This window comes from Sander lucioperca, chromosome 18 (assembly GCF_008315115.2).
Source record: "Sander lucioperca isolate FBNREF2018 chromosome 18, SLUC_FBN_1.2, whole genome shotgun sequence".
NCBI lineage: Eukaryota > Metazoa > Chordata > Actinopteri > Perciformes > Percidae > Sander > Sander lucioperca.
This window is the reverse complement of record NC_050190.1, coordinates 14184586-14211147: the sequence shown is the minus strand read 5'-3', so window position 1 is coordinate 14211147 and position 26562 is coordinate 14184586. Positions and strand designations below refer to the sequence as shown.

Below are 26562 nucleotides of genomic sequence, written 5' to 3'. Positions count from 1 at the left end.
TTCGACATACTATACTGACTTTTTTTTGGACTATTTTCAACATACTATACTATGATATTTTCCACTTTTTTCAACTTTTATACTATGACTTTTTTTTCTCACTTGTCGACATACTATACTATGACATTTTCCACTTTTTTCAACATACTATACTATGACATTTTCCACTTTTGTCGACATACTATGACTTTTTTATCACTTTTTTTTGACATACTATACTATGATTTTTTTGGACATACTATACTATGTCTATTTAATCACTTTTTTCGACATACTATGACTTTTTTATCACTTTTTTTTGACATACTATACTACGATTTTTTTGGACATACTATACTATGTCTATTTAATCACTTTTTTCGACATACTATACTAATACTTTTTAAAAACTTTTTCCGACATATTATATGACTTTTTATAACTCTTTTTTTGACATACTATACTATGACTTTTTTATCACTTTTTCAGAAATACTCTATGAAAGTTTTTGACATACTATACTATGACTTTTTTTTTGATATTACTATACTAAGACTTTTTTTTAAATCTTTTTAGACATACTATACTGACTTTTTTGACATATACTATGACTATTTTCAACATACTATACTATGACATTTTCCACTTTTTTCGACTTACTATACTATGACTTTTTTTCTCACTTGTCGACATACTATACTATGACATTTTCCACTTTTTTTGATATACTATGACTTTTTTATCACTTTTTCCAACATACTCTATTATGACTTTTTTCGACCTACTATACTATAACTTTTTTATTACTTGTTTCGACATACTATACTATGACTTTTTTCGACATACTCTATTATGACTATTTTAAACATCAACATCAACAACTATACTATGCAATTTTTGACATACTATACTATGACTTTTTTTTATCACTTTTTCTGACATACTACTATGACTTTCATCACTTTTTCCAACATACTATACTATTACTTTTTTATAAGTTTTTCCAACATACTCTATTATGACTTTTTTCAACATACTATACTGTGACTTTTTTATCATTTTCTGACAAAATATTATGAAATTTTTGAAAAAAGGTTTTAGAAACAAAATTCATAGTATAATATGTCGAAAAAATTCATAGTATACTAGTCGAAAATTTTAGTATAGTATTGTCAAATTTTGAAAAACAGTCAATAGTATAGTATGTCGAAAAAAGTCATAGCATGGTATGTCAAATGTTTAAAAAAGTCATAGTATGTCGAATATTTTGAAAAAAAGTCATAGTATAGCATGTCGAAAATAATTCATTAATATAGTATGTCAAATTAAAAAAAAAAAAAGTCTATAGTATGTCAAATTTTGAAAAACAAAAGTCATAGTATAGTATGGCAAATTAAAAAAGTCTGTATATGTCAACAATTTTAAAAAGTCATAGTATAGTATGTCAACAATTTTGAGAAAGTCATAGTATAGTATGTTGAAAGTTTTGACAAAAAAGTCATATGTCGAAAATTTTGGAAAAAATGTTTAGTATGTCAAATAATGTCAAATTTTGAAAAAAAAGTCATAGTATAGCATGTCAAAGTCATAGCATAGTATGTTGAATTTTTTTTTTAAAGTCATAGTATAGTATGTCAATTTTTTTATTTAAAAGTCATAGTATAGTATGTTGAAAATAAAAGTCATAGTATGTAAAATTTTGAAAAAAAATCATAGTATAGTATGTCGAAATTTTTGAAAAAAAGTTATAATATTGTATGTCAAAAAAAGTCATAGAATGTTAAATTTGGGGAAAGAAGTCATAATATAGTATGTTGAAAAAAAAAGTGTCATATTATGTTGAAAAGTCATAAAAAGTCATAGTATAGTATGTCGAAAAAAGTCATAGTATAGCATGTCGGAAAAAAGTCAGTCATATTTAGCATGTTGAAAAAAGTCATAGTATAGTTGTCAAATATTGAAAAGTCATAATATAGTATGGCAAAAAAAGTCATTTTAGTATGTCGGAAAAAAATGTCATAGCATAGTATGTCGACATTTTTTTTTTAAAAGTCATAGTATAGTATGTCAAAAAAATTTTTTTTTTAAAGTCGTAGTTTAGTATGTCGAAAATAAAAGTCATAGTATGTCAAATTTTGAAAAAAAATCATAGTATAGTATGTCGAAATTTTTGAAAAAAAAGTTATAATATTGTATGTCAAAAAAAGTCATACTATGTTAAAAATTTTGGGAAAGAAGTCATAGTATAGTATGTCAAAAATTTTGAAAAGAAGTCATAGTATAGTATGTCGGAGAAAAAAAAGTCATACTATGTTGAAAAGTCATAAAAAGTCATAATATAGTATGTCGAAAAAAGTCATAGTATAGTGTCAAAGAAAGTCAGTATAGCGTGTCGGAAAAAAGTCCTAGTATAGTATGTTGAACAAAGTCATAGTATAGTATAAATTTTGAAAAGTCATAATATAGTATGGCGAAAAAATTCATATTATAGTATGTCGGAAAAAAGTGATAGTAAAGCATGTTGAAAAAATTCATAAAGTCATATTATAGCTTGTTGTAAAAAGTCATAAAAGTCATATTATGTCAAATTTTGAAGAAAAGTCATAGTATAGTATATCGAAAAAAAATTGTAAAAAAAGTCAGTATAGTATGTCGAAAATTTAAAAAAAAAGTCATAGTATACTATGTCAAAAAAAGAGTTAAACACCAAAGTGGTTTATAGTTTTTTACTTTATCATTTCAAGTATTCATGGTAAGAAAACGTGTTTCACAGATGTTTTCATTTGTCTTCTGGGTCACATCAACCACATCCTGGGCCTCTGAGCAGCCGGCCAATCACAGTCCTCGCCTGCAGGACGATGTCATCATGACCTTACCGCTGAATAAAATACTCCTGTTGATCAATCCAGTTCTCAGATGTCAAACGTCCTTTAACACAGTTATATATCCACATATACACACGGTTTTATATCAGCTAATCAATGCAAACACTAAAGGGCTTTTCCACTGTTTTTAATGTTGCCTCCTCTAGACACTCAGTGTTAAGCTGTATTTATTTGTGTTGAGAACATTGAATAATGAATCATTAGATTGTTTCCAGAAACAAAATGTTGTTTCTTAAAAATCTAAAGTACTTCAGATCGTTTGTTTTTTGTCTAAAAGGGACTACGTTTACAGTTTAAATGAGTTTTTAATGATGTTTAAGAGTTTGATTAAGGGTCTGAAATCTTCATCTTCATCATTTAATTAAATCATTAAACTGTTTGAGATGTTGTGAAGCAAAACATTACTAAAAAAGGATCCATTCTGATGGTTGTTTGTTCTCTAAAAGAGTTTCTAGAACCATTCATGTGTAAAAGAGTTTGATGATTTGTTCGGAGATCTTCCTGTTTGAAGATTTGTATTTTTATATTTCTGACTGTACTGCAGAGCTCTATTTTTGATGACATCATTACCTGCTTCGGTGCTGACCAGACTGCGCGGAACAAATGCTGTACCGCACACTGATTTAAAAAATAAAACATTTGACTGAATTTTGGACTCGTGTTTCAAAAACTTTATTAAATAAACAGTTTGTAAAAATAATAAATTTGTCCAGAAGCCCCGCCCTCCTCCGCTGTCTGTCACTCTGTCAGCTGAGGCGTGGCTCTCTTGGCTGTGGGAGCTTCACCTGTTCAGGTAGAAACACAGAAGCACAACTGGGACATCGATCACTCCTTAACCAGCTGCTGTTCCGTCTCAAGTGATGGAGGCGAGGCTTACAGTCTGCAGGCGGCGAATCGCTGCAGCTCTTCACGGTAGATGATCCCACTCGCCGTCTTCCTGGTTTCTGACAACAACAAACGCCACAGAATCAAATATGTTTCAGAAACAAATTCAATTTCTATTGTCCACATTAATAGTATTTACCTGCATGTATAACAACAGATCGACAGGTAGAGGAAACGACTTCCTTTGCTTCTCCGTCTGACAAAACGAACAACAAACCTCTGAGGAACCAGATCAGGGCAACAACGACGCACACGCACTACTGTTTTTGTTGAATACTACAGTTTGTGTCTGAACCAATAGGAAGGATACAGGTTCGTGATGTCACAGGGCCCTCGGAGCTCCAGAGGCTGAGGACACAGACATGTTATTTAATTATTATTTATGACCAGTGTTGGGAGTAACGCGTTACAAAAGTAACGCAATTACAGTAATGTATTCCTTTTTGCTGTAACGCAGTAATATAACGCATTACTAATTAAATTTCGGTAATATTATACTCGTTACAATCTCAGTAACGCGAGTTACAACGCATTTTAACGCAACATTTAGTGGTGCATTGTTTTTTTAAAGAATTCACCAACACCGCACATTTTTTCACAGGAAAAAAAAGCCGTATTATTTTCCTGTCGCTGTATTCGATGGTTGAGATGACTGCAGAGACAGATACATTTGCGATATGGACATTTTCAGGAGTTATTACACTGCGTTGAAGTGAGCTGTCCTGTTTCTGTTCCCGTGGTCAGAGCCAGAACCAGAGACGGTACGGACAGCATGTATGTCCCAATAGGTGACGGTACGTCAGCGGCTGACAGATATAAACATGTCGGGAATTAATGTTGAGGCTTGCTACACGTAAATATCATTGCATTTTATCAGCCGTGGAGAGTAACTCTGCCTGTAGTGGAATGGCTTCGAATGACGACCAAAAGCGCTTGTCTTTTACTGTGACCATTTACTGTTCAATATGTTGCAGTTTTACAAACAAGAAAGTGAACAACTGGAGCCTGACGGACATGTTGCATCTCAGTAAGCTAGCAAGAGTAGGCTACACAACAGACAACGTCCGTGTAGCCTACTTCAAAATAAAAGCACTTCCTGTGACGGTTCGCAGTAAAACTAAATTACTGTTAAATAAGGTTGTGTAGGCTACATTTTCACAAATCAGCTGTAAATCAAGTACTGTAAATAATGTTAATAGTGAGTTTTAATCACACTATAATTGAACATTTCCTTTAGAGTGTTTTAAACTAAACAACATGAATTTCTTATTCAAGTGCTATAAACAAACATTTTATAACAATGTCGTACTTTTAATTGAGTATTTTCATTTTCTCCTACTTGCCTGTTATACGTTTTACTTATCTATTTTTTAAGTAAAGTACTATTTAGTTACTTTGCATATTTATATTGATTATACAAAATATGAATAATCTATGATGTATTAAAGTGGATAAAGAGGAGACTTTATTGATCCGGTGGTGAAATTCACAAGCTAGCTGCCAAATCAAATTTCCCCTGTTATTTTGGTGAAAGTAACTCAAAAGTAATGCAAAAGTAGTGTAACGCATTACAATTCAGAGACAGTAATATTGTAATATAACTAATTACTCTCAAATGACAGTAACTAGTAATCTATAATGTATTACATTTCGGAAGTAACTTGCCCAACACGGTTTATGACTGAACATGCTGCATATATCATCACCAACCTTCTCCGCAGCACTGGACAGGATCACACTCTGAAACACAAAGAGGTGAGTCAAGACAGAGCCAATCGGGACATCCTGTCACAGGTACAGGAAGTGTGTTGGGACCATAGACTGTATTAATATATACAGACTATGATTGGGACAGAAGAGGACGTACCTTCCCTTTACATGTATCCATCAGACACACAGCGTTGGCGATGGTGTAGCGCCTCCTGGTGGAGTCTTTGATGGCTGCAGAGTACGACACCTCAAACACCAAACCCCTCTTTCGCCTGAAAACACACACACACACACACACACACACACACACACACACACACACACACACACACACTACACTATTATTAATAAACACGTTACTATACTATGACTTTTTTTCAAATTTTTTGACATAAAGTCCTACATACTATGTCACCTTTTTTCGACATACTATACTAGGGCTTTTTTCAAATTTTTCGACATACTATACTATGACTTTTTTGGACTTTTTGCGAAATATTATACTATGACTTTTTTTTACTTTTTTCGACATACTATACTATTACTTTAAAAAAAAAACTTTTTTCAACATACTATACAATGACTTTTTTTCGACATACTATACTATGAATTTTTTCGACATACTATACTATAACTTTTATCACTTTTTTCAACATACTATACTATGACTTTTTTCGACTCTTTCAACATACTATACTATGACTTTTTTTCGACATACTATACTATGACTTATTTTCGACATACTATACTATGACTTATTTTCGACATACTATACTATGACTTTTTTTCGACATACTATACTATGACTTTTTTCAACATACTATACTATGACTTATTTTCGACATACTATACTATGACTTTTTTTCGACTTTTTTCAACATACTATACTATGACTTTTTTATAACTTTTTTCGACATACTATACTATTACTTTTTTTTTTTTTACTTTTTTCGACGTACTATACTATGACTTTTATTCGACATACTATACTGACTTTTTTTCGACTTTTTTCGACATACTATATTATGACTTTTTTCAAATTTTTCAACATACAATACTATGATTTTTTTTTTACTTTTCGACATACTATACTATGACTTTTTTATTACTTTTTTCGACTCACTGTACTATGACTTTTTTCCGAGCTTTTCAACATACTATACTATGACTTTTTTCGACTTTTTCGACATACTATACTATGACTTTTTTATCACTTATTTTGACATACTAGCCTATACTATGACCTTTTTCGACATTCTATACCATAACTTTTAATCACTTATTTCGACATACTATACTATGACTTTTTTGGACTTTTTGCGAAATATTATACTATGACTTTTTTTTACTTTTTTCGACATACTATACTATTACTTTTAAAAAAAAACTTTTTTCAACATACTATACAATGACTTTTTTTCGACATACTATACTATGAATTTTTTCGACATACTATACTATAACTTTTATCACTTTTTTCAACATACTATACTATGACTTTTTTCGACTCTTTCAACATACTATACTATGACTTTTTTTCGACATACTATACTATGACTTTTTTCAACATACTATACTATGACTTATTTTCGACATACTATACTATGACTTTTTTTCGACTTTTTTCAACATACTATACTATGACTTTTTTATAACTTTTTTCGACATACTATACTATTACTTTTTTTTTTTTACTTTTTTCGACGTACTATACTATGACTTTTATTCGACATACTATACTGACTTTTTTTCGACTTTTTTCGACATACTATATTATGACTTTTTTCAAATTTTTCAACATACAATACTATGATTTTTTTTTTAACTTTTCGACATACTATACTATGACTTTTTTCGACTTTTTTCCACATAATATACTCTGACTTTTTTCGACTTACTATACTATGACTTTTTTATTACTTTTTTCGACTCACTGTACTATGACTTTTTTTCGAGCTTTTCAACATACTATACTATGACTTTTTTCGACTTTTTCGACATACTATACTATGACTTTTTTATCACTTATTTTGACATACTAGCCTATACTATGACCTTTTTCGACATTCTATACCATAACTTTTAATCACTTATTTCGACATACTATACTATGACTTTTTTCAACATACTAAACTATGCATTTTCCACTTTTTTCGACATACTCTATTGTGACTTTTTTTGACATACTATACTATGTCTTTTTCATCACGTTTTTCGACATACTATTCTATTACTTTTGTAGAGTCTTTTACCAACTCCTACATTAGGCCAATGAGGTGGAACCGGGGAAGAACTTGCTTGGACGCGTGTTCTGCGTGCCAATAATCAATGTTCACAATCTGTCTGCATTTCGGTGCTGTGATCCATTTATTTTCTTTTGCACACTAATCTAACAATGGCACGCAAACCTGACACAGTGAAAAGCTGTCTGCTTTTCCCCTTAGCCACACACCTGTGTATCCCTGGCTGTTAATTACCTATATGCCTTCCCAAAGGCAATGCTCCACCCAGTGCTCAAACATAAAACTGCTGATTAATTAGCATAACCAACATGGTATATAAACAAAGCGAAACAAAGTCGTTCTAATGGCTCCAACAACTTTTTTATATCTTTTTCCAACATACTCTTTATGACTTTTTTATCACTTTTTTCAACATACTATACTGACGTTTTTCGACATACTCCACTATGACTATTTTCAATATACTATACTATGACTTTTTCCACTTTTTTCGACATACTATACTATGACTTTTTTTTATCACTTTTTTCGACATACTATACCGACTTTTTTCGACATACTCTACTATGACTATTTTCAATATACTATACTATGACTTTTTATCACTTTTTCTGACATACTCTATTATGACTTTTTTTGACATACTATACTATGACTTTTTTCGACATACTATACTATGACTTTTTTTTCGACTTTTTTCGACATACTATACTATGACTTTTTTTTCGACTTTTTTCGACATACTATACTATGACTTTTTTTAAAAAAAAATTTAGACTTTTTTCGACCTACTACACTATGACTTTTCGACTTTTTTCGACGTACTCTATTATGACTTTTTTCGACATACTATACTATGACTTTTTTTATCACTTTTTCCGACATACTCTATTATGACTTTTTTCGACATACTATGACTTTTTTTTTAATGTTTTCGACTTACTATACTATGACTTTTTTTTCCAATTTTTTGACATACTATACTATGACTTTTTTCAGTTTTCCCGACATACTCTATTATGACTTTTTTCAACATACTATACCAATTTTTTCGACATACCATATTATGACTTTTTTATCACCTTTTTCAACATATGACTTTTTTCGACATCTTACTATGACTTTTTTAGCACTTTTTTCAACATACTATGCTATGACATTTTTCGACATACTATACTATGACTTTTTTTTAATCACTTTTTTCGACATACTATACTGACTTTTTTCGACATACTCTACTATGACTATTTTCAATATACTATACTATGACTTTTTATCACTTTTTTCGACATGCTATACAATGACTTTTTTATAACTTTTTTTCGACATACTCTATTATTACTTTTTTTGACATACTATACTATGACGTTTTTATCACTTTTTTCAACATACTATACTATGACTTTTTTATCACTTTTTTCGACATACTCATTCACTACTTTTTTTTGACATACTATACTATGACTTTTTATTACTTATTTCGACATACTCTACTATGACTTTTTTCAAAACACTATATTATGACTTTTTTATCACTTATTTCGACATACTATACTATGACTTTTTTCGACAAGCTACAGTATAATGACTTTTTTTTTATATAATATACTATGACCTTTTCACTTTTTTTACATACCATGCTATGACTGTTTTATGCCTCTTCATGACATATTATAATATGGCTTTTTCATTACTTTTTACAACATACTATACTATGACCTTTAATCACATAGAGTACTATGACTTTTTCTGACTTTTTCTGATATACAATAGGCTTTTAATGACTTTTTATGACATACTATCCTATTTTTTTATGATATACTATATAATGAATTTCATGACTTTTTACGACATACTATACTATGACTTTTTTATGCCGTTTTATGACATACTATAGCTTTTTTATGACTTTTCATGGTATGCTATAGTACGACTTTTAATGAATTTTTGACTTTCTATACTATCTACTACTATCTTTTCTGACCTTTTATGACACTAAACTATTACATTTTTATGACTTTTTATGGCTTTTTGAAATACTATACTGTGACTTTTTCTGACATACTATACTATGGGTTTTTTCTGACACCATACTATGACTTTCTATGACTTTTTAAAATACAAATGACTTTTTGTGACATACTATACTATGGATTTGTTACGACTTTTTATAACATACTATAATATTTTTATGAAATGCTATAACTTTTGAGTTTTTGACATAGTATACTATCACATTTTATGTCTTTTTATGCTATTGCTATTGCAATCTCTTGCTCTTGTTTAAATGCTATTTTACTGCCACTGTGATGAAGTAATTTGACATATTTAATAGGATCCCATAAGAAACCTGCTCCCGTAACAGTTCTTCCCTTTAAATCATTTTTAAGACTCCAAACCTTTCTACTTTATACCTGCAGTTTATATTCAGATCCCATTTACTGTTAATAGTAAATATCCATCTCTGCAGGCAGACTCTATTGCTCATATGACTTCTACCGACAAGCAGCACCTACCGATCAATAAGAGCTCCTTGTGCTGGAGCCTCTTTTAGTCGACTTGTTCAAACCTCTGCCCTCGCAAACTGAAGTGGTGTTTTTTTTTTTTTTTATCCTTTTCGTCTGCTCACTGTGAGGATCACTCCAACATATTGATCCAGTCTAGGATTCTTCTGCTTATTATATTTTCAAAATGACCCATGGTCTTTCTCAGAAAAAAACAGAGCATTACCATTCATTCGTTTTCTTTATTTTTTCAGAACAATAAAAATTGTTTAACAAACAAAGACTTCTTCATTCTCTCCATTTCAATTTTGTATTTACAGCTGAAGATGAAACAAATGCCCAGTCATGTCCATTTCATCTCCTCCTGGCTCCGTTCCCACCCTTATCCTCCCTCTCCAACCCCAGCAGGCTTTGACAAGAGAATATCAGGGCCTATTGCTGTGACTTTGACGAGGTATACAGGCTATTCAATGATTGGTGACACATACGGTAAGTCGAAGCAGACATCACTGACTTTTGCATTTAGGAGCGTCTCCTTTTGTTCAGAACTGCACCACACTAGGCCTGTTCATATACGGTAGGTAACATTAAGCAGGTTATGATTGAGGAACACATGCTTTCACTTACTGGCATGACTTTGGAAGATAAAAGACACAATGACCCATTTAACTGTGGAAACACCAAATAACTGATACAAGAGAAGACGACAAGATAATTGAGAAGTCTCAGATCCATTCTTTCTCCAATGGAGAAACTGTTGTGTGGAGGGTCCCTGAGGGAAGTGAAGAAAGATGGTTTGAATGCACAAGCATTTACGCTTTATAAGTCATACCAGACACAGGATTAATGGTTAGCTTCAAAAACGGAGCAGCTAATAATACATTGCAGCAATACTTTATAATCACATGGAAGGACCCAGACCTCTTACACAGTATGTGCAACCTATCGCCCTAAAATGCTTTTTGATACAGTACTGCAAGCACCTTCTAAATGTCATAAAGCAATTAGGCCCTCTAAAGCACTCAACAGAAATGTCACATAACTTGGATATACAGTTTTCACTTATCCCTAAGCATATGGATCTGAGTAGAGTTATGTCTCTTTAGCAACAATATTGTTTTCAAATGCATCGGAGATGATTCCCACTGCTGTCACAATCTGCTGAGACTGTAGATTTGAAACGGAAAGCCGACAAAGTTGAAGTTTATTATAGCAATGTTTTCCTACACAATGAGACTGCAACAACCCAAATCCCTCTTGGGAGTTGATTATAATGGTATCCTTTTGTGGCGTTATTGTCCCTCCTTGCCAACTGAATACAATCACATGAACCAGGGCTGAACAATCAACAGCAAAGGAAATGAAAGATGCCTGAGTAGTTGTGGCTATTGTGCACCTGATCAGAACAGAGGTATTAATACAGTCTGAACAAACCCAAGAAGTCATACTAATCAAACTTTAAAGATTTCAAAACATAGAAATATTATACAACAGAGAAAAGATGAAAATAAAATTAGCTAAATTACTGCAACGCATTCAAATTTAGAATGAGATCAGAGAGGCTCAGGAAATACAGAGCAAAAACAGACAGAGAGGCAGAAAGATAAAACCTTTGCGTCCATATCAGGGTATTAATACAGTAGTCCAGAGGTCTGCATGTATAGTGGTGGATTTGAGCACCATGTCTATGGCTGGGGTCAGGGGTCACTGGTCCAATCAGGTTGGAGGGGTCATGGCTGTCAGAGCTGGTTTCCAGTGCAGAGCGGCAGGCTGGCACAGTGATGAGGATTATGACGTCTTAGTGTCACATCGGATCACACGGCAGACACACAGTCACAGAGCAGGAGTGGGCAGGCTGGGCCGAGGGGCACAAACAGTCCAAAGGCCTGGCCTTTAGTGTTCCCGTAGCTCAGCGGAGCTCCAGCACAGTGCAGAAAGGATGAAATTAAGCTGGATCTACTCACATATCAAATGTTCAGAAGGGATCGATACATATCATCAAGGGAGCAGTTGTTTCAATTAAGCCACATGGCCTGTTAAAGTGGTGGATGTCTGTTGATCCGTTTCAGTCAGTTATTTTAGGCTCAAATCAGAAGGGACATGAAGGCTCATTAGTTTTTCCAGAGTAAAATCCTCTTCTTCACTGGTCACCTCCACCTGTGGGCCACATGACAATGTGCTTGAGTGCTCCTACAGTATAAAACATACAATATGGGTTAGACTCACATATGTCTGAACAACAATCGACAGCCATGCTAGTAGCTCTGTGGGGCTGTACTCAGCATGGTAACCTGCTCACAATGACAATGCTAACATGCTGGTGTTTAGCAGGTATAACGTTTAGCATGTTCATCATCTTAGTTTACCGTGTTAGTATGCTAATTAGCACTAAACACAAAGTACAGCTGAAGCTGATTAGAATGTCATTAGTTTGGCAGGTATTTGATCATAAACCAAATACTGGACAAATTAAAATGGTGACCTGCTGGTGGCACAAGAGGGGAAAAGGTCAGGGTATCACCATCATCATTTTACAGCAACCCATGCAGTATTTGTTGAGATAATTTAGTCTGGACCAAAGTGGTGGACTAACCAACGGAGAGACAGAAATTGCCATCCCTAGTGAATCTGTCTGACTGTCCAATACATACACAACAATGCATTTAGACAATCAAATTTGCGCTAATCAAGCATCTGCAGAATTTCTTATATTTCTAAAGGAGAAAAAAAAACCTGTTGCTTACCTTTCATTTATTTAGTCCTCTTTATCTGTAAAGACTATATTTAAAGGCTTCTTCATTTTCAAACATTTCCAGTGGTCTGTGGCAGTTCTTTCATTGGTTCCTTCATTTTCATACAAGTTTAATCCAGAGTTAGAGCAGAAGCAGAGACCTTCATAGTCGCACCCGACTACTGAGTCAAAAACACCCAGTAGTTTAAGAATGGGTATGCAATAACATTCAATCATCTTCCAAACGTACTGTATCATTTATGCCTTTAAAATTTTCTATTGTTCAAATTTCTCCAGTGTTTTTTGTTCATAACGTTTATGCTCCTCCTGCTCCAGTGACGGGGAAAAAAAAACACTCCTTCTTCTGTTTTGCATGGAGACCGAGTCACTTCTCAAGAAACACTGTACTTCATAGCCTTGAAAGTTATATATATTTATATATAAAAAGGTGTTCATAAATTATTCAACAATGTTCAGTAGATAAAATACCACTTGCATTTCTGTCCTGAAATGATCACTTTGTGCTTTCTGCAAACAAAAAAAACATTGAAAAAGAAGCAGCAGATTTTTGCCAGAGGTTAATCCATATAAAAAAATGTTTCTTTGAATCTAAAAGGTTCTTTTTATCTGTGTCGGTTGGATATTCCATTGCCGTTTGTGGCGGGCTCTTCCAGATCATCGTCTTCAAAGCCGTGAAAGGTGGAGGTGTCGCTCTCCGAGGTGGTGCCGAACAGCTCCTCTGCTCCAGTAAAAGTCCCATCTTCCTTCTCTTCTCCACGGTCAGCTGGCACACGGGACAGCAGAGGAACAGAGTCGGTGCACAGGTGATGGATAACAAGCGAGAGCACCATCATGAGGCAAGAGTATCCATTTCTTCCCACCATACATTACTACCCATCCACACACTTTGTATTAGTTTGGACGGAAAAGTTATGTATTGTATGTATATTATACTTTGGTGTACTCACTTTTGCATTGGCAGGTTGAGTAGGGAGATCCAGATTTACCCGTTTTCTTGATCGAGCCCTGGCATTTATTACAGTAGTTGTTGGAAATATTGGTCCCACCTGGACCCTTTGGACCTTCAGGGAAATTTAAAAAAAAGTTTTAGGGACAGTAGATTTTCCCTAGAGTACAGCTGAGCATGTCAAACTTTTTCAATGCAATACTTGTATTCTGGTACAAAAATAAGCATTAGTTGTGTAGATGCAGTGTTTTGTAGATTATTTCTCTAATTTGAATGTAAACTGTTTTTTGTACAAATGCTTTTTCTTTGTATCTCTACTACGACCTATCTATTAAAAAGGCAAGATGCCCCAAAAACATCTTTTAAATATAACATTGTTATCTTAAAAACCTGACCTAAAACATGACAAAGCATTCAGTGCCAACTTTTTGTATAGAACATTATTTCAATACAAATACAGCATTGGAGTGGAGCAATCTAATGGGACAGACATATACGGTATACAGTATGTAATGGTGAGAGATAGTTTGTCTGATGAAACCAAACAGTAAATATATATTACACTCCTTACGTTTGTGTCTGTCAGTCTGTTGTGCAGAGGGGGATTTCGACGCCACTGAGCTTCTCTCTCCGGCTCTGCCCTCCTCTGCCAGGTGGGAATGGGTGTAGTGGTAGCTTAGTCCTGTACGGTTCCTGTAGCGCTTCGCACAGACTGCAACAGAGGGCAGATGACCAGTCCTACTATTATAACTGGTTGCATTTCAGTGTCTAAAAATAATTTAGGCAACACAGCATTTCTAAATGCAGGTTTTGTGTAGGATCAAGGCCTGAATATGCTTTGATTGTAATCCTTCACAAAGCAAAGAGTCAAACACCCAAGTGTCTGGTGAGCTTGTAATGCCTTTGAGTTATAAAGCAACATAACTAAAAAATATCTACATGCAGTTTTTGAATATGCAAGTAAAACGAAGTGCAGAACAGGGCTCCTGGTGTTTAATGGAAGTAACTATTCTACTTCAGACTCCAAAAAGGGGGAAAAGTAAGCACTTCTGATCTGATTACAATAGTCAGTCACAAAGCACAGACAACACAATAACCATGTCTCGGTTTCACCACCCCAAGGGCACTAAATCAATAAGCACAGCACTTGTGACACTACCACTCAACAATCTATCAAAACAAATTTGCTGAAAACGCTCAAAAAGAGTCACCAAATCAAGGTACCTGAGGCCGAAGATTTTGAGTTCTGCTTTTGTTTGTATCTGTCTAAAACAGAAAAGACACAAAGCAAAGAACAGCATTAGTTTTGTGTCTTTCAAGAGGAGTCACAACATCCAATACCCTCTACCTGGAGTTTCCACATACAACTTGCATGTACAGGAATACTTGACACTACAGTGACACTAGTTCACCTTGCTTCATCCTGTGGTTCCACAGTGGGTTGACTTTCTGACAACAGAGGCCCTGACAGTATTTTGGGAATAACCTTTTGATCTGTTGATATTCTTTACATATACAGTATAAAGCTAATAGGTTAGAAGGGGGGCAAGTCAGACTATTGGCCTCTTTTATAACAGGTCCTCGAGCAAAAATGAGCATAACAGATCTTGGCTTTTTTACTAATTTTTAGAATATGGACAAGAAAACTTCCTGTTAGATCCAATAAAAGGAACTGAATTTGTGGAGAGGGGAATTAATACAAAGATCTTACAAAAGTAAGAGTAGATTTAGTTTATATACAGTAAATATCAAACTAAGACTCTTATAATAAAAAAGCCTCAGAACATGCCTGAGAAATCAGCAGATTATACAAAAACTATCCTATTGTAAACTCAGCATTGCAAATTCACCAATTAAAAAGGACAGGACACTAGAACAAACCTCATGTTTCAGAATTCATCTCTACTTACTGTCACAGACATATGGCTTGTCGTCCTCCATATCTGCCTTCCTGCGGCCTGAACCCCGACCCTGAGGAAAAACATCCAGATACGGTTACTATCTGCAGTAACATGTATGCCCAGAGCTTTGAAACATGCACAGCTGCAGCACCACAGGTGTGTATAACACAGCCACTACCTATGCAAAGCAAATCACACTGAGTTGAATGCGATTTGATGTGATTAAGGTGTAGAATATAATAGAGCAACTTCTGACACAACAATCAAGCTAATGTTTACTGTATGTTTTATAAAAGAAACAAAACTGTTCAAGAAACTTCCTAATAATGAAATTCTTCTTTAGCCTCTAGTGGAGCCCAGACTACTGTGCAACTGGAGTACCAGACCGTGTAATGTTGGCACTTACTCTTCCTTTGCCCCGATGTCTCCTCTTGGGAGTGTCCACCTCATAGTCGTCATCATCATTGAAAGCATCTTCTGCTGCGTCTGCCTCCAGAACTCTCTGAGACAGAAAGAAAGAGAAAGGACAGACCCTTTCAATACTCAGCTCCGATTAAAGCACCAGCTTGCTGAAAAAAAAAAGAAAAAAAACAAAAAAACACCAAGCAGTAACAGAGAGGAAAGAAAAATCCATGTTTCAGTTCTCAACATAACCTGGGTGTTTTTGACACATTGCACACAGATCATACAGATACTTAAAATGACAGGAGACTATTTCTTTATTGCAGTAATTTGTTTAGTACCAGAAGCATGAATTTATATTTAAAAAAAAAAAAAAAAAAAAAGACGAGCGATAAAGCCATTTCACGGCAAGCCCTCTCTTCTTCTTTCCCGTGATGTTGAGATAGGACCACTTTTGACTTTCAACAAGTCAACAGAGATCAGCAATGTTGTAGACAAACAAAGCTACTGTATATGAACTGAAGGTTCACATTGTTTGTTTTTTTTTAAAGATTATATTTTGGGGCTTTTTCCTTTATTACATAGAGACAGTGGATAGGCAGAAAGGGGGAGAGAGATGGGGGATGACACGCAGCAAAGGGCAGCGGGTCGGATTCGAACCCGCGCCGCTGCAGGACTCGGCCAACATGGGGCGAACGCTCTTACTGGGTGAGCTAGAGGTCGCCCCATATGCGGGCATTTTTTAATTATAATTACCATAACCATATAATCATCAAATGGGAATTCAAAGTTGAAGCCGTCTCCTTGGCCAAAATGCCTCAAACGAGCCCTGCAGGTCAGCTGGAAAAAGTGGCAAGTTGCCTTGACAACAGTTTGGGGTGCAACACTCCTCAATCCAGTGACTTACCTGGATCTCCAGCAGGCTCTCCTCATCGTTCTTAGAGTTGTTCCTCTTGTCTAGACCCTCTCCTCGTAGCAGAGCCTCCAGCGTGGTGCTCTGGGTGGGCAAGGTGTCCTTCACGCTGTCTGCACATAGACAGAAACAGGCAATATGTGATGAATCATCAAAATACTGTGTTTTTCAAGGGTATGCAAACTAAAAGCTGGGCAATATATCGATATTATATCAATATCGTGATATGAGACTAGATATATATATCCACATTACTGATGATTATTTATCAAAAATCTCATTGTGTAAATATTTTGTGAAAGCACCAATAGTCAACACTACAATATCGTTGCGGTATCGATATCGAGGTATTTGGTCAAAAATATCGTGATATTTGATTTTCTCCATATTGACCCAGCCCTAATGCAAACTATTCTAATCTATTGTTCACAAAAATCCACAGGTATATAATGGAAGCAATATGTACATTGCTAATGATCCAAAAGCTGCCATATGAGACAGTCCTCCGTGCCGTTCACGTGCCCCTTCATCACCATCCAGAACTGCAATTGTGGCAAGAAGCATAAGAGCTAGTCTCTGACCAGTGTGAGCAGCTTTCTATCAGCATTCATTTCCATTATGTCGCTTCTCTTCCACTCACACTACACCTAATAAAAGCATGAGGCAAACTGCTGGAGCCTTTGTTTTTTATTATAGCGACGGTCATCTTTTTTTTTGCAACAGAATGTGTCATCACAACTATTTTCACAGAACCATATTACTGAAATAAATGTATATTTTCATTCTGAAAGGCAATGTATTGTCATTGATGAGCTCTCATTGATGCTGCACTATGCAGACATTAGGCTGGCTTTGTCCACAGGAATCTCGGAGGTACAATGTAGTTAAGTGGCTTATCGCTTTAACCTGAACACATCATGCAGATATCTCCTCCTACAGTACAGCGGAGGATCCAAACAAACAGTGTAGGAGGCAAGCACGTTGAGCAGACAAAGCAGAGCAAACAAAAGCTTTGACAGTCAGTCGGATCTGCAGATCTTATTTACACAATCTCTTCTCCACAGACAGCTTCATGATCATCCAGTTGCTTAGTGGGTGTTTGAAAAGAGGACACACTTTAAAGCCCCCTGACTCCAGCTTTCTATCAGCCCTTCATCTTACCACTGTGCCCACTAGGAATACTTTTGCAGAATATTGAAGATGAAGTGCTAAAGCGACAGAAGACTGCATAGGTAAGAGGCAGATATAGGAGGGTAGTTTGTGAGAAGCAGATGCAACACCCTCCTCTAAAATGGGCCCCTCCACCATGCGGCGGCAGCCCCTCACCATTGTGTCTGTTCTGCACACATTGACTTTCAACTCTCTGCGACGAGACAGACCCCTCCCAACACATGGGAGCTGGGGGGGCTAAAAATAGAGCCGGCAGCAGCCTGCAGCAGGGAGCTGATTCTGAATGCAGCCCCTGTCTCTAGCACACTATCAGTTAGACAGCCTGCCGAGGCAGCGAGATCGACTCTGGCTGCTGCCCTGTGCTGGCCACCTCTGGCCAGCTGCACAACGTGCTCCGTATAAGAGACGCCAGGTTAAATCAGGGTATGTTTCCCCTCCGCTGGGCAATGGCAGACAGCACATACAATCCACTGTTGCTGGAGAAGGGAAGGGACAGCAGGGTGGTGGTAGTGGGGTCTTAGCCAGCGCAAGCTCAGTGGAAAACAATAGGCTACAGTGGGATGTGTTTGGGAAACAAAGGCTTGGTTCATATGCTATCTCTCCATCTTGCTTTCTCTGTCCAGGCCCAGTCCCTCTTTCTTACTTTCACAACTTCCCAAACATTTGTCTTTCCACCATGCAATGCAAAATTACATTTGAACTAAAGCATCATGATCATGGATTGTTCTATCAAAACACAATGGATTTCTCAGTCTTTTATAGAAACTACTAGAAAATGAAAGATGTAACAATGTTTTTGTGTGAGATTTTCTCTTTTGCCTGTTCATTCCTATGGATAGTGTAACATCCCAGTGGGTATGCGAGCCTTAAGCACAGAATGGACCAGTTACTTCACTATCTACACAAACACACACAGACTGCATAGCAGACTACGGGGAGAAATGGAGAGATGAAAGAGATGTCAGAGTAAAAGAGACAAAACCAATCAGGGAGGTGGTAAGGAGAAAATAAGATAGAGGGAGAATATAGAGGAGAGGGTAAATGTGTTGAGTGAGCAGTTTTAAGTGCCAGCCAGAGAAGGCCAAACTTCATTCCATAACATTTATTAAATAGTGTTTGCAGTGGCCGAACTCTGTCTCGCTGCTCCCAGCAGCGGTAAATCTAATTACATGTTCTACTTCTCACAAAACAAGTTTACGAGCCGGGGTGAACAAAGCCACATTTCATCCTCTGAAAAATGACTGGCTGCCTTTTCTGCTTAGTGCGCTGAGACAGAGTGATATGCTTTTAGACAGATTATTCCAGATCATCACCAGTAATCACATGAGCTGAAGTAGGTGGTGGAGGTGGGTGGGAGACGGGTGGGTAGAGACGACTGAGCGGGAAGAGAAACTGAGAGGAGCAGAAAGCGACAGGCAGGTGGTTTGTGGAGAAGAGGCAGCAGGATCTTACCGAGCTTGAGACCATAGATGCCCAGACGGGGATCCGTGGTGTTGTGCAGCCGTCTCTTCTTTCTCCAGCAGCGGGCGGGATATGTGTACATCTGCCCGGCTTCGACCCCTGTACAATAACAGTTGTATACATGCCAACAAGACGGTTTCAGGTGAAACACATTGATAACAAAAAATTATAGGATCTCCGTTTGCAATGTAGAAACACCGAATTACACTCTACAGATATGAAAGAAGAAAAACAGATCTGGTATGTTACAAGACATGAAGATCTTCATATCTTCGAGTCAAATTGTCACACTGATTATATTGATGTGTGTGTTGTTAGAGATATCTGTATTAAGATTTACACAATTTTAATTTCTAATTAATAGATTGAGGCCACTCAAAACATGACTGAGTAGCTTCAAAATTATTATTTGATTGACAGATTTGATATAATTTTGGACTGACTATCTTTATGGGTTTGGACTGTTGGATGAACAAAAAAAAGTTTGAAGATCTCACCTTGTGCTGTGTTAAAACTGTGAGGGGCATTTTTCACTATTTTCTGACATTGTATTAACTAAATACTTGACCGATTAATAAAAAAAAAAAAATAAAATAAAAAAATTATATATAAATAATTATTTGCAACCCTAGTTAATAACAGACATTTCTATAAGCTTAATGGACCTAAAACACTCTTAACTCACATTTAAACATTATCTGTAAGCATGTGTGTGTGTGTTTACCCACCGGGGCTGCGGTGGTGTCGTTCCATCCAGATGTAGCAGTTGTTCTGGGCCACACCGGTTTGTGAGTCCAGGAATGGTAGGCGGACGCTGCGTTCAGCACACAGGCGAGCATTGTAGCTGCGGCACTGCTCTATGGCGTCCTTGTAGAACTGGTCTCCCAACCTGCGGAATGTAATGAGCAGAGGTCAGTGACACTGGAGGATGTGGTTGACACAGCTGATGTGGCAGCTGGTTTGAAGAATAACCATAACATCATCACATTTGCAGAATCTCTGACATGGAGATGAGCCTTTATGTTATGTATGAATGCCTTGATAATGGCCTGTTGCTATGCTGGCTGCAGATCATTAAATCAGTGAGCGGAGGCAGCTACAAGATTTGTATCCCTTAGAAACTCTCTTCCACCCAAATAATGCTGTTAACATCTGCTCAAACTTCTAATCAGCATTGTTCAATGTAATTCTCAAACTTACAGCTGAGCTTCTCTCTCCACTTCCAGCTTGCCATCGTGGAGAAATGCAACCCAGTTACAACAACAACTCCTGATGTTAAACATATTACCTATGTGTGCTTTGTCTAATCTCATTCTAGATAGGCTGTGAGCCACATTATCACAACAGCATAGAATCTGGGCTCTGATACGAAGTCACTCCTCCGATCAGCAAGCCGCCAAGACTCTCACACTTTAGTTCTACTTTTCTTCACGCCACTGAGATTTTGGCAGTCCCTCCGGGTTTCAATGTTAATATTCAGAGTGAAATGGGGGAGGATATTTCACATTCAAGCCCTCAATCGCTGCCACACGCCTGGTATGGTAATTAGCCTACTTAATTAATCTCAGCAGAGTGCCTAACACAAGGGCAGGTTCTAATTTGACTATATCAAAGATGGGGGTAAATGCTGCAACTCTGAAATCCTAGCAAGGTACTCTGTATGCGATTTCCACGGTCTGCTGTTATATCACAGAGACAACAGGGCAAATTAGAGCTACTGGTTCTCAGAGTATGAACATCTCCACACCAGCATAATGAAGTTCCTCCACGTGTTCTCAATTACAACATTAGGAAGACGGCCATTTTGAAGTGGAACTAATGAACTACGGGCTGCGAGTCAAGCCTGGAATCCTAAACTAGAGGTGGGAGCCTGATTTGTTAGCGTCTTCTAGATCCTGCTCTCCCTCCCTCACTTCGTCTTTACCCCTACCCCTTGATGAGACAACGTTTAGCAGATGAACAGCCGTGTTAGGAATGCTGTCCCGCACAAAGCCCGCTGCTTTGCGGTTCGGACAAAGCCACAGTGTGTGAGGCTTCTGGGAAAGAGAAGGCTTCGTGTCAGTGTGACTGAGAAGAGTAAACAGTCGCAGGTACAGAACGAGCGCAGGGAGGAGTGGAAAGGTGTGAGAAAGATAAAGATGATTGAAAGCGAAAAATAAAAACAAGAAAGGGTTCAAAAGGACAAGAGGTGAGAAAAGGAGGTTAAAAGCTAACAAGCAGATCATGACTAATAACTATGCGACTTTGTTTTTCCTTCCTCGTGTTACAATCATACCGAGATAGTGGCTTTATTGTAGTTAATAATCACATCACTACATTCTCTGCCTTGTGAAGATGTCATAGTTTTTTTTAGTGGATGCAAAACACCAATTTCTGAGATGTACCGGCATTTTCTCACCCTTTAAGATGCAGGAATTTTTACAAGAGGAGTCACACAGGGATATACTCAAAACAGACTGGCCACAAAGCTGAACACACAAGTTCTGGCGTTTGACATCTTTACCAGTAGCTAGCTTGCTCAAGGATTTTTTTTAAAGATAGGTATTTGGCTCACAAATAATAACACACAGCTGTGTAATAATATGTATAAATCTCAGGTTTATACCATATGTGGGCTGTCGTTTCCAACAGTAAATTCCTGTTAAGCTAAACTGTGTGCTCCACTGCCATTCCTTGATATCAACACACAGCTCTGTCGGGACGCAAAGTGTGACATATCAGTTTACTAAAAGTAAAGTAAGCAAGCTGCAAATGCTCCCTGAAGTCAGTTACAAGTGCATGTTCAAAGGGTACACAACGTGGAGTGCCAAGAAACTCCTGAGATTACTCGAGCTGAACAAACCAAGAGAGGATGCTGATCCGTCTCAGGTGAAACCATAGGGTAAAACATGCAGGGAGGGGTCGGAGGGGAAACAAATAAGTGGTGAAAGTCTTCTGGTGGGTGCTGGCTGAATGTACATCGACACGCTCTCCATCAGAGCCCCACTGCCCCGAGCAGCAGGTGCACTGGCTTAGGTGAGAGATCTTTCTGACACTTGTAATGAGTGACAAGACCCACACATCCAACAACACAGAAGGGGTGACAGTGACAGCAGTCTGACACACACACACACACACCACCCCTATGTCAGCACACAACATTTCCCCTCTTGTCAGTTGAGGCACATGTTTCTGTTTTTCCACTGTCCTTTGAAATCGCTGAAGTCGAGTCAGATGAGTCAAAAAACACAAGCAACCTGACAATCATACCGGTTTTAAAACAACCCTAACCTGGAAGAGAAAACAGAGGCAAACAGTAAACTAGTAAACAGTATAACGTACACTGTCTGTAGTGTCCAACACGGTTTCCAGACCAGCTGGTTGACTTACTGTACTTGCCACAGATGAGAGTACAGTTTCCTGTACAATGAAGAGTTATTACCAACATTTCAAGCACTCACTTTTAGTTTCACTTCCAAATAAAGTGTTTTAGATTAGTGGTTCCCATCCTTGTTGACAATAAAACAATCTACTTTCAAACCGTTATCAAAAAACAACAACAAAGATTTAAGGAAAGTCAGACAAAACATTGGTAGAGCAGAAATATATAGGTGTCTGCTTAGGTTGGGTACCACTGGTTTAGATAATATGTTGGCTTGTGTACAAACTGCTCATTTCTAACACAATTGGACTTTTTTGTGATTCCCATGTGTTCCAAGATCTCAACAATTCCTTTTGAAACTGCAAATATAAGACCATAGCTGTAATGAAACCATAATTACCCTTTAAAGTCTAGCTCTGCCTAAAGGTGGCAAAATTGTGTGGAACCAAACTGAACTAGAAACACTCGTATGCGTTTTTAGGGGTTAAAAAAGGTGCCTCAGAGGTATGTGCTACACATCCTCAACATCTTCCAGTTGAATAGAGAAGGTGAGTGTGTGCATGAGGGCGAGGAACAAAAGCAAATATTGTGGCCAGTGGGGCCTCCGCTATCAGCCTGTTCCTGTCAACGGTTCGTTGTGTCACATGGCTGCGTCCGTAATGTGAGCATGTGTCAACACTAATTTTGCATATCTGACGATAAACTTTAGTTTGCAGGGGAGCAGCTCACAGACACAAAGTGATCGTGACAGTCATGACAAAGCTCCAGTGTCTACTTTAAAATGGTCCAGCACTCCAGAGATCTAACTGACGTGAAGAACAAACATCTGATCCTCAAACACCACTTCAGTTCCCTTCAGCTCTGTTTGAGAGGTTTCTCAAATTTGCAGGTGCACTGTTTCTTCACAGGAAGCTAGAGCTGTCTACCACATAACAAGAGAGGGGGAAGAGGAGGAGGAGGAGGAGGGCCTACAGCATCACTGCATCCTGACAACAACTGCTGATTACACCAATCAGAACAACACAGTCTGGGTGAGGGCAGGAGTAAAACCAGACCACACACCTCACTTTACTGCAGTGCCAATAAACAGCAGGCCTGACTCACTCAAAGTCTACTCAACACCAATGACCCGGTAGCTGCCGAATGGGGGAGGAACTCGCCAATGTAATCTCAGGAGAGCTGTGGCTGGAAGATGTGTCCAACTACAGCTGAGGCTAACATTTTAATGAGCAGCTTTATGAGCTTCTTTATTAATCAAATATTCCAGACTCCATTTTAATCAGCAGATTCTGGAGATTACTGTCCTCCCATGCTCATAGGAAGGACAGACCTCACACAGCGTGCACAGGCCTTCACGCTGCAGCTTCAGCCACTACATCTCTACAACAAAGTCAAAACAGTGTTTCATTTCCCTAAAGTGAATCATCTTAATACAAAAAAAAGGTCAAACTGGTCCACGGGAGCGACATCCAATTAGTGTCAAGTGTGACTAATTATAATCTGACAAACGTGTGAAATGAAGTCAGAAACCCGAGACAGAGGCTAATTATAGCACATTGAAACACTTCATTAAGCACAGTTTACAGCAAGGAGACATTCCACATCAGAATGCTAAAGCGTCTCCAAGATGGAACTGTAGCTTGACAGTAGACGCACGCTGAAGCGTGTTGGGACACAAGAGAGAAATAGTCCAACAAGGTAATAATGAAAATGTACTTTATAATAATAATAATAATAATAATAATGCTTTTATGAAGAAAAAAAACATGTGTTGAGACAATTGAAAGAGCAACAAGGAAGTATTTTTCATTTAACATTTACATTGAGCACTTTAACATCAAGTGCTTCAATGATCTGTTCAGGTGCCAACAGAAGGAGGCTGTGATTGTATTGGGTTAGGCATTTCCCTGTCAAACTGAAGCAAGGCATTGCATGAAAAGTGCAGTCAACCAATGTAAAAATACAGATTCAAACATTTTGCATTTAGCCACCACCCACAGCATCATACAATGAGTGTGCTGGTCGGAGGTTGTCTTCGTAAAGGCCACATTGGCAGCATACATGGCCTCTGTATTTATTCCTATTAAATTAGTATAGGTAACTAGTCTCCGAGCTGGACATATGCACAATTATCTTTAGCAGAAAATGTCAATGTCCAATGGAAATAAATAGTTTGAAGTGGACAATTAGGTGTGAAAAATGATTCTGTATTGTTCCCTGGGTGTAGTAATAATGTCATAATAACAATGGCAACAGAGTGGGTGACGTGTGGTCCATTCCTTGCGCTTACAGTCCACACAGGTGCCAGGGTAACGTTACCTCTATGGAGGAGCAGATGGTTCTCCTGCTTGTGCCCAACACTTCCTCTCTGTCGGAGCATCTCTCTGACAGATGGGCCCAGGATCCTGGACCAAGCTAATCTCCAGCACTCCTCCACTTAAAGGCACAGTGGAGTGCCTGCTCTACCTCCACAGTCCCAAAGAGCCGTGATGATGATGATAACACATCAATACAGGCTGAAGGCTTTTGTCGCGTCCAACTGAATGTGCGTGTCAACAAATGCTAAATTATTAGACAAGAAGCAGGAGGCTAAATGTGTCTAAATTATAGTAATATGTTAACCAGTGGAATTGGTGAAGCAATAGAGAAGAACAAAGGGGAAATGGAGAAAAAGGTGGAGCATTCCTTTGAAGTTGAGGGATACAAACGATTATAGCATGTGCTATTTGAGCACAGAGTGACAAGCTATTTTCAACGGCGGACTCCAATTGCTGTCACTTTTGTCTATTTCGCCAGCAAGCATGCAAATACAAAATGCCTCCTCCCTTGCTTTACCAGGTCCTGACCACGTCTGCGCTCAGAGGAGCCAAAGTTGACATGTCGACAATTCACACCAACTATAAACGACTTTCGGAATGTCAGATATCCCCCTGCTATGCCCAACCGAGCACGAAGGAAATCGTCTTTTAATTATTCGGTGCAGCGCAAAGGCACATTGTCGCCAGTTTTCAAATAAATTTATAGCCTAGGAAAGATGACACTCTTGTGTTGAAATCATAGCCGTACGGAGGAAAAGCTCCTCGAGTGCAGTCAAATGTCAGGCAGCCTATCGCACATGTTTAAGACTAAATGTTAAAATCTTGTTGAATAAAAGAACTATACGAGGCTACTTTGCCATGCAAGAAGTACACACAAATGAATTTTGGCAGCCTAATCTGTCATATGCACACGGCTGGAAAATACATGCACGAACAGACACTTTTAATGTACAAGTTGGCAACAAAGTAATTGTTCACAATTTCCTAAATGTCTAAATTACTTACGCTTTTAGTGGATTCTGAATGACAGCCGCCATTTTGCTACAATGTAACGCAATATCGGCGTCTTGCAGTTCTGAGGGAAACCTACGGGAATTGACCAATCAGAGCTCGGGGTGAAATCGTAGACCAA

General features: G+C 37.3%; 2 protein-coding genes across 6 annotated transcripts; both read right to left on the bottom strand.

Moving 5' to 3' along the window:
• Nucleotides 1–3517: 3517 nt before the first annotated feature.
• Nucleotides 3518–5720, bottom strand: LOC116035807 (ribonuclease P protein subunit p30-like). Its single transcript, XM_031279134.1, has 6 exons — nt 5617–5720; nt 5460–5489; nt 4060–4097; nt 3889–3968; nt 3742–3808; nt 3518–3649 (listed from the first exon to the last, which is right to left on the bottom strand). Exons 1-6 carry the CDS (start codon nt 5635–5637, stop codon nt 3646–3648), a joined length of 240 nt encoding a protein of 79 aa, XP_031134994.1. The 5' UTR covers nt 5638–5720; the 3' UTR covers nt 3518–3645.
• A 4708-nt stretch (nt 5721–10428) lies between these two features.
• LOC116035490 (zinc finger protein DPF3-like) lies at nt 10429–26543 on the bottom strand. Of its 5 annotated transcripts, none has more exons than XM_031278553.2 (11): nt 26436–26543; nt 20480–20640; nt 19743–19850; nt 17115–17233; nt 16212–16307; nt 15815–15875; nt 15129–15170; nt 14476–14616; nt 13906–14019; nt 12951–13721; nt 10429–12396 (listed from the first exon to the last, which is right to left on the bottom strand). In XM_031278553.2, the coding sequence occupies exons 1-10, from the start codon at nt 26465–26467 to the stop codon at nt 13561–13563; spliced, it is 1035 nt and encodes a 344-aa protein (XP_031134413.1). In that variant the 5' UTR covers nt 26468–26543; the 3' UTR covers nt 10429–12396; nt 12951–13560. The 5 variants fall into 5 exon arrangements, with proteins under 5 accessions (XP_031134413.1, XP_031134414.1, XP_031134416.1 ...); XM_031278554.2 differs by having other exon boundaries at nt 10429–12363; XM_031278556.2 differs by lacking the exon at nt 12951–13721.
• Between the last annotated feature and the right edge of the window lie 19 nt (nt 26544–26562).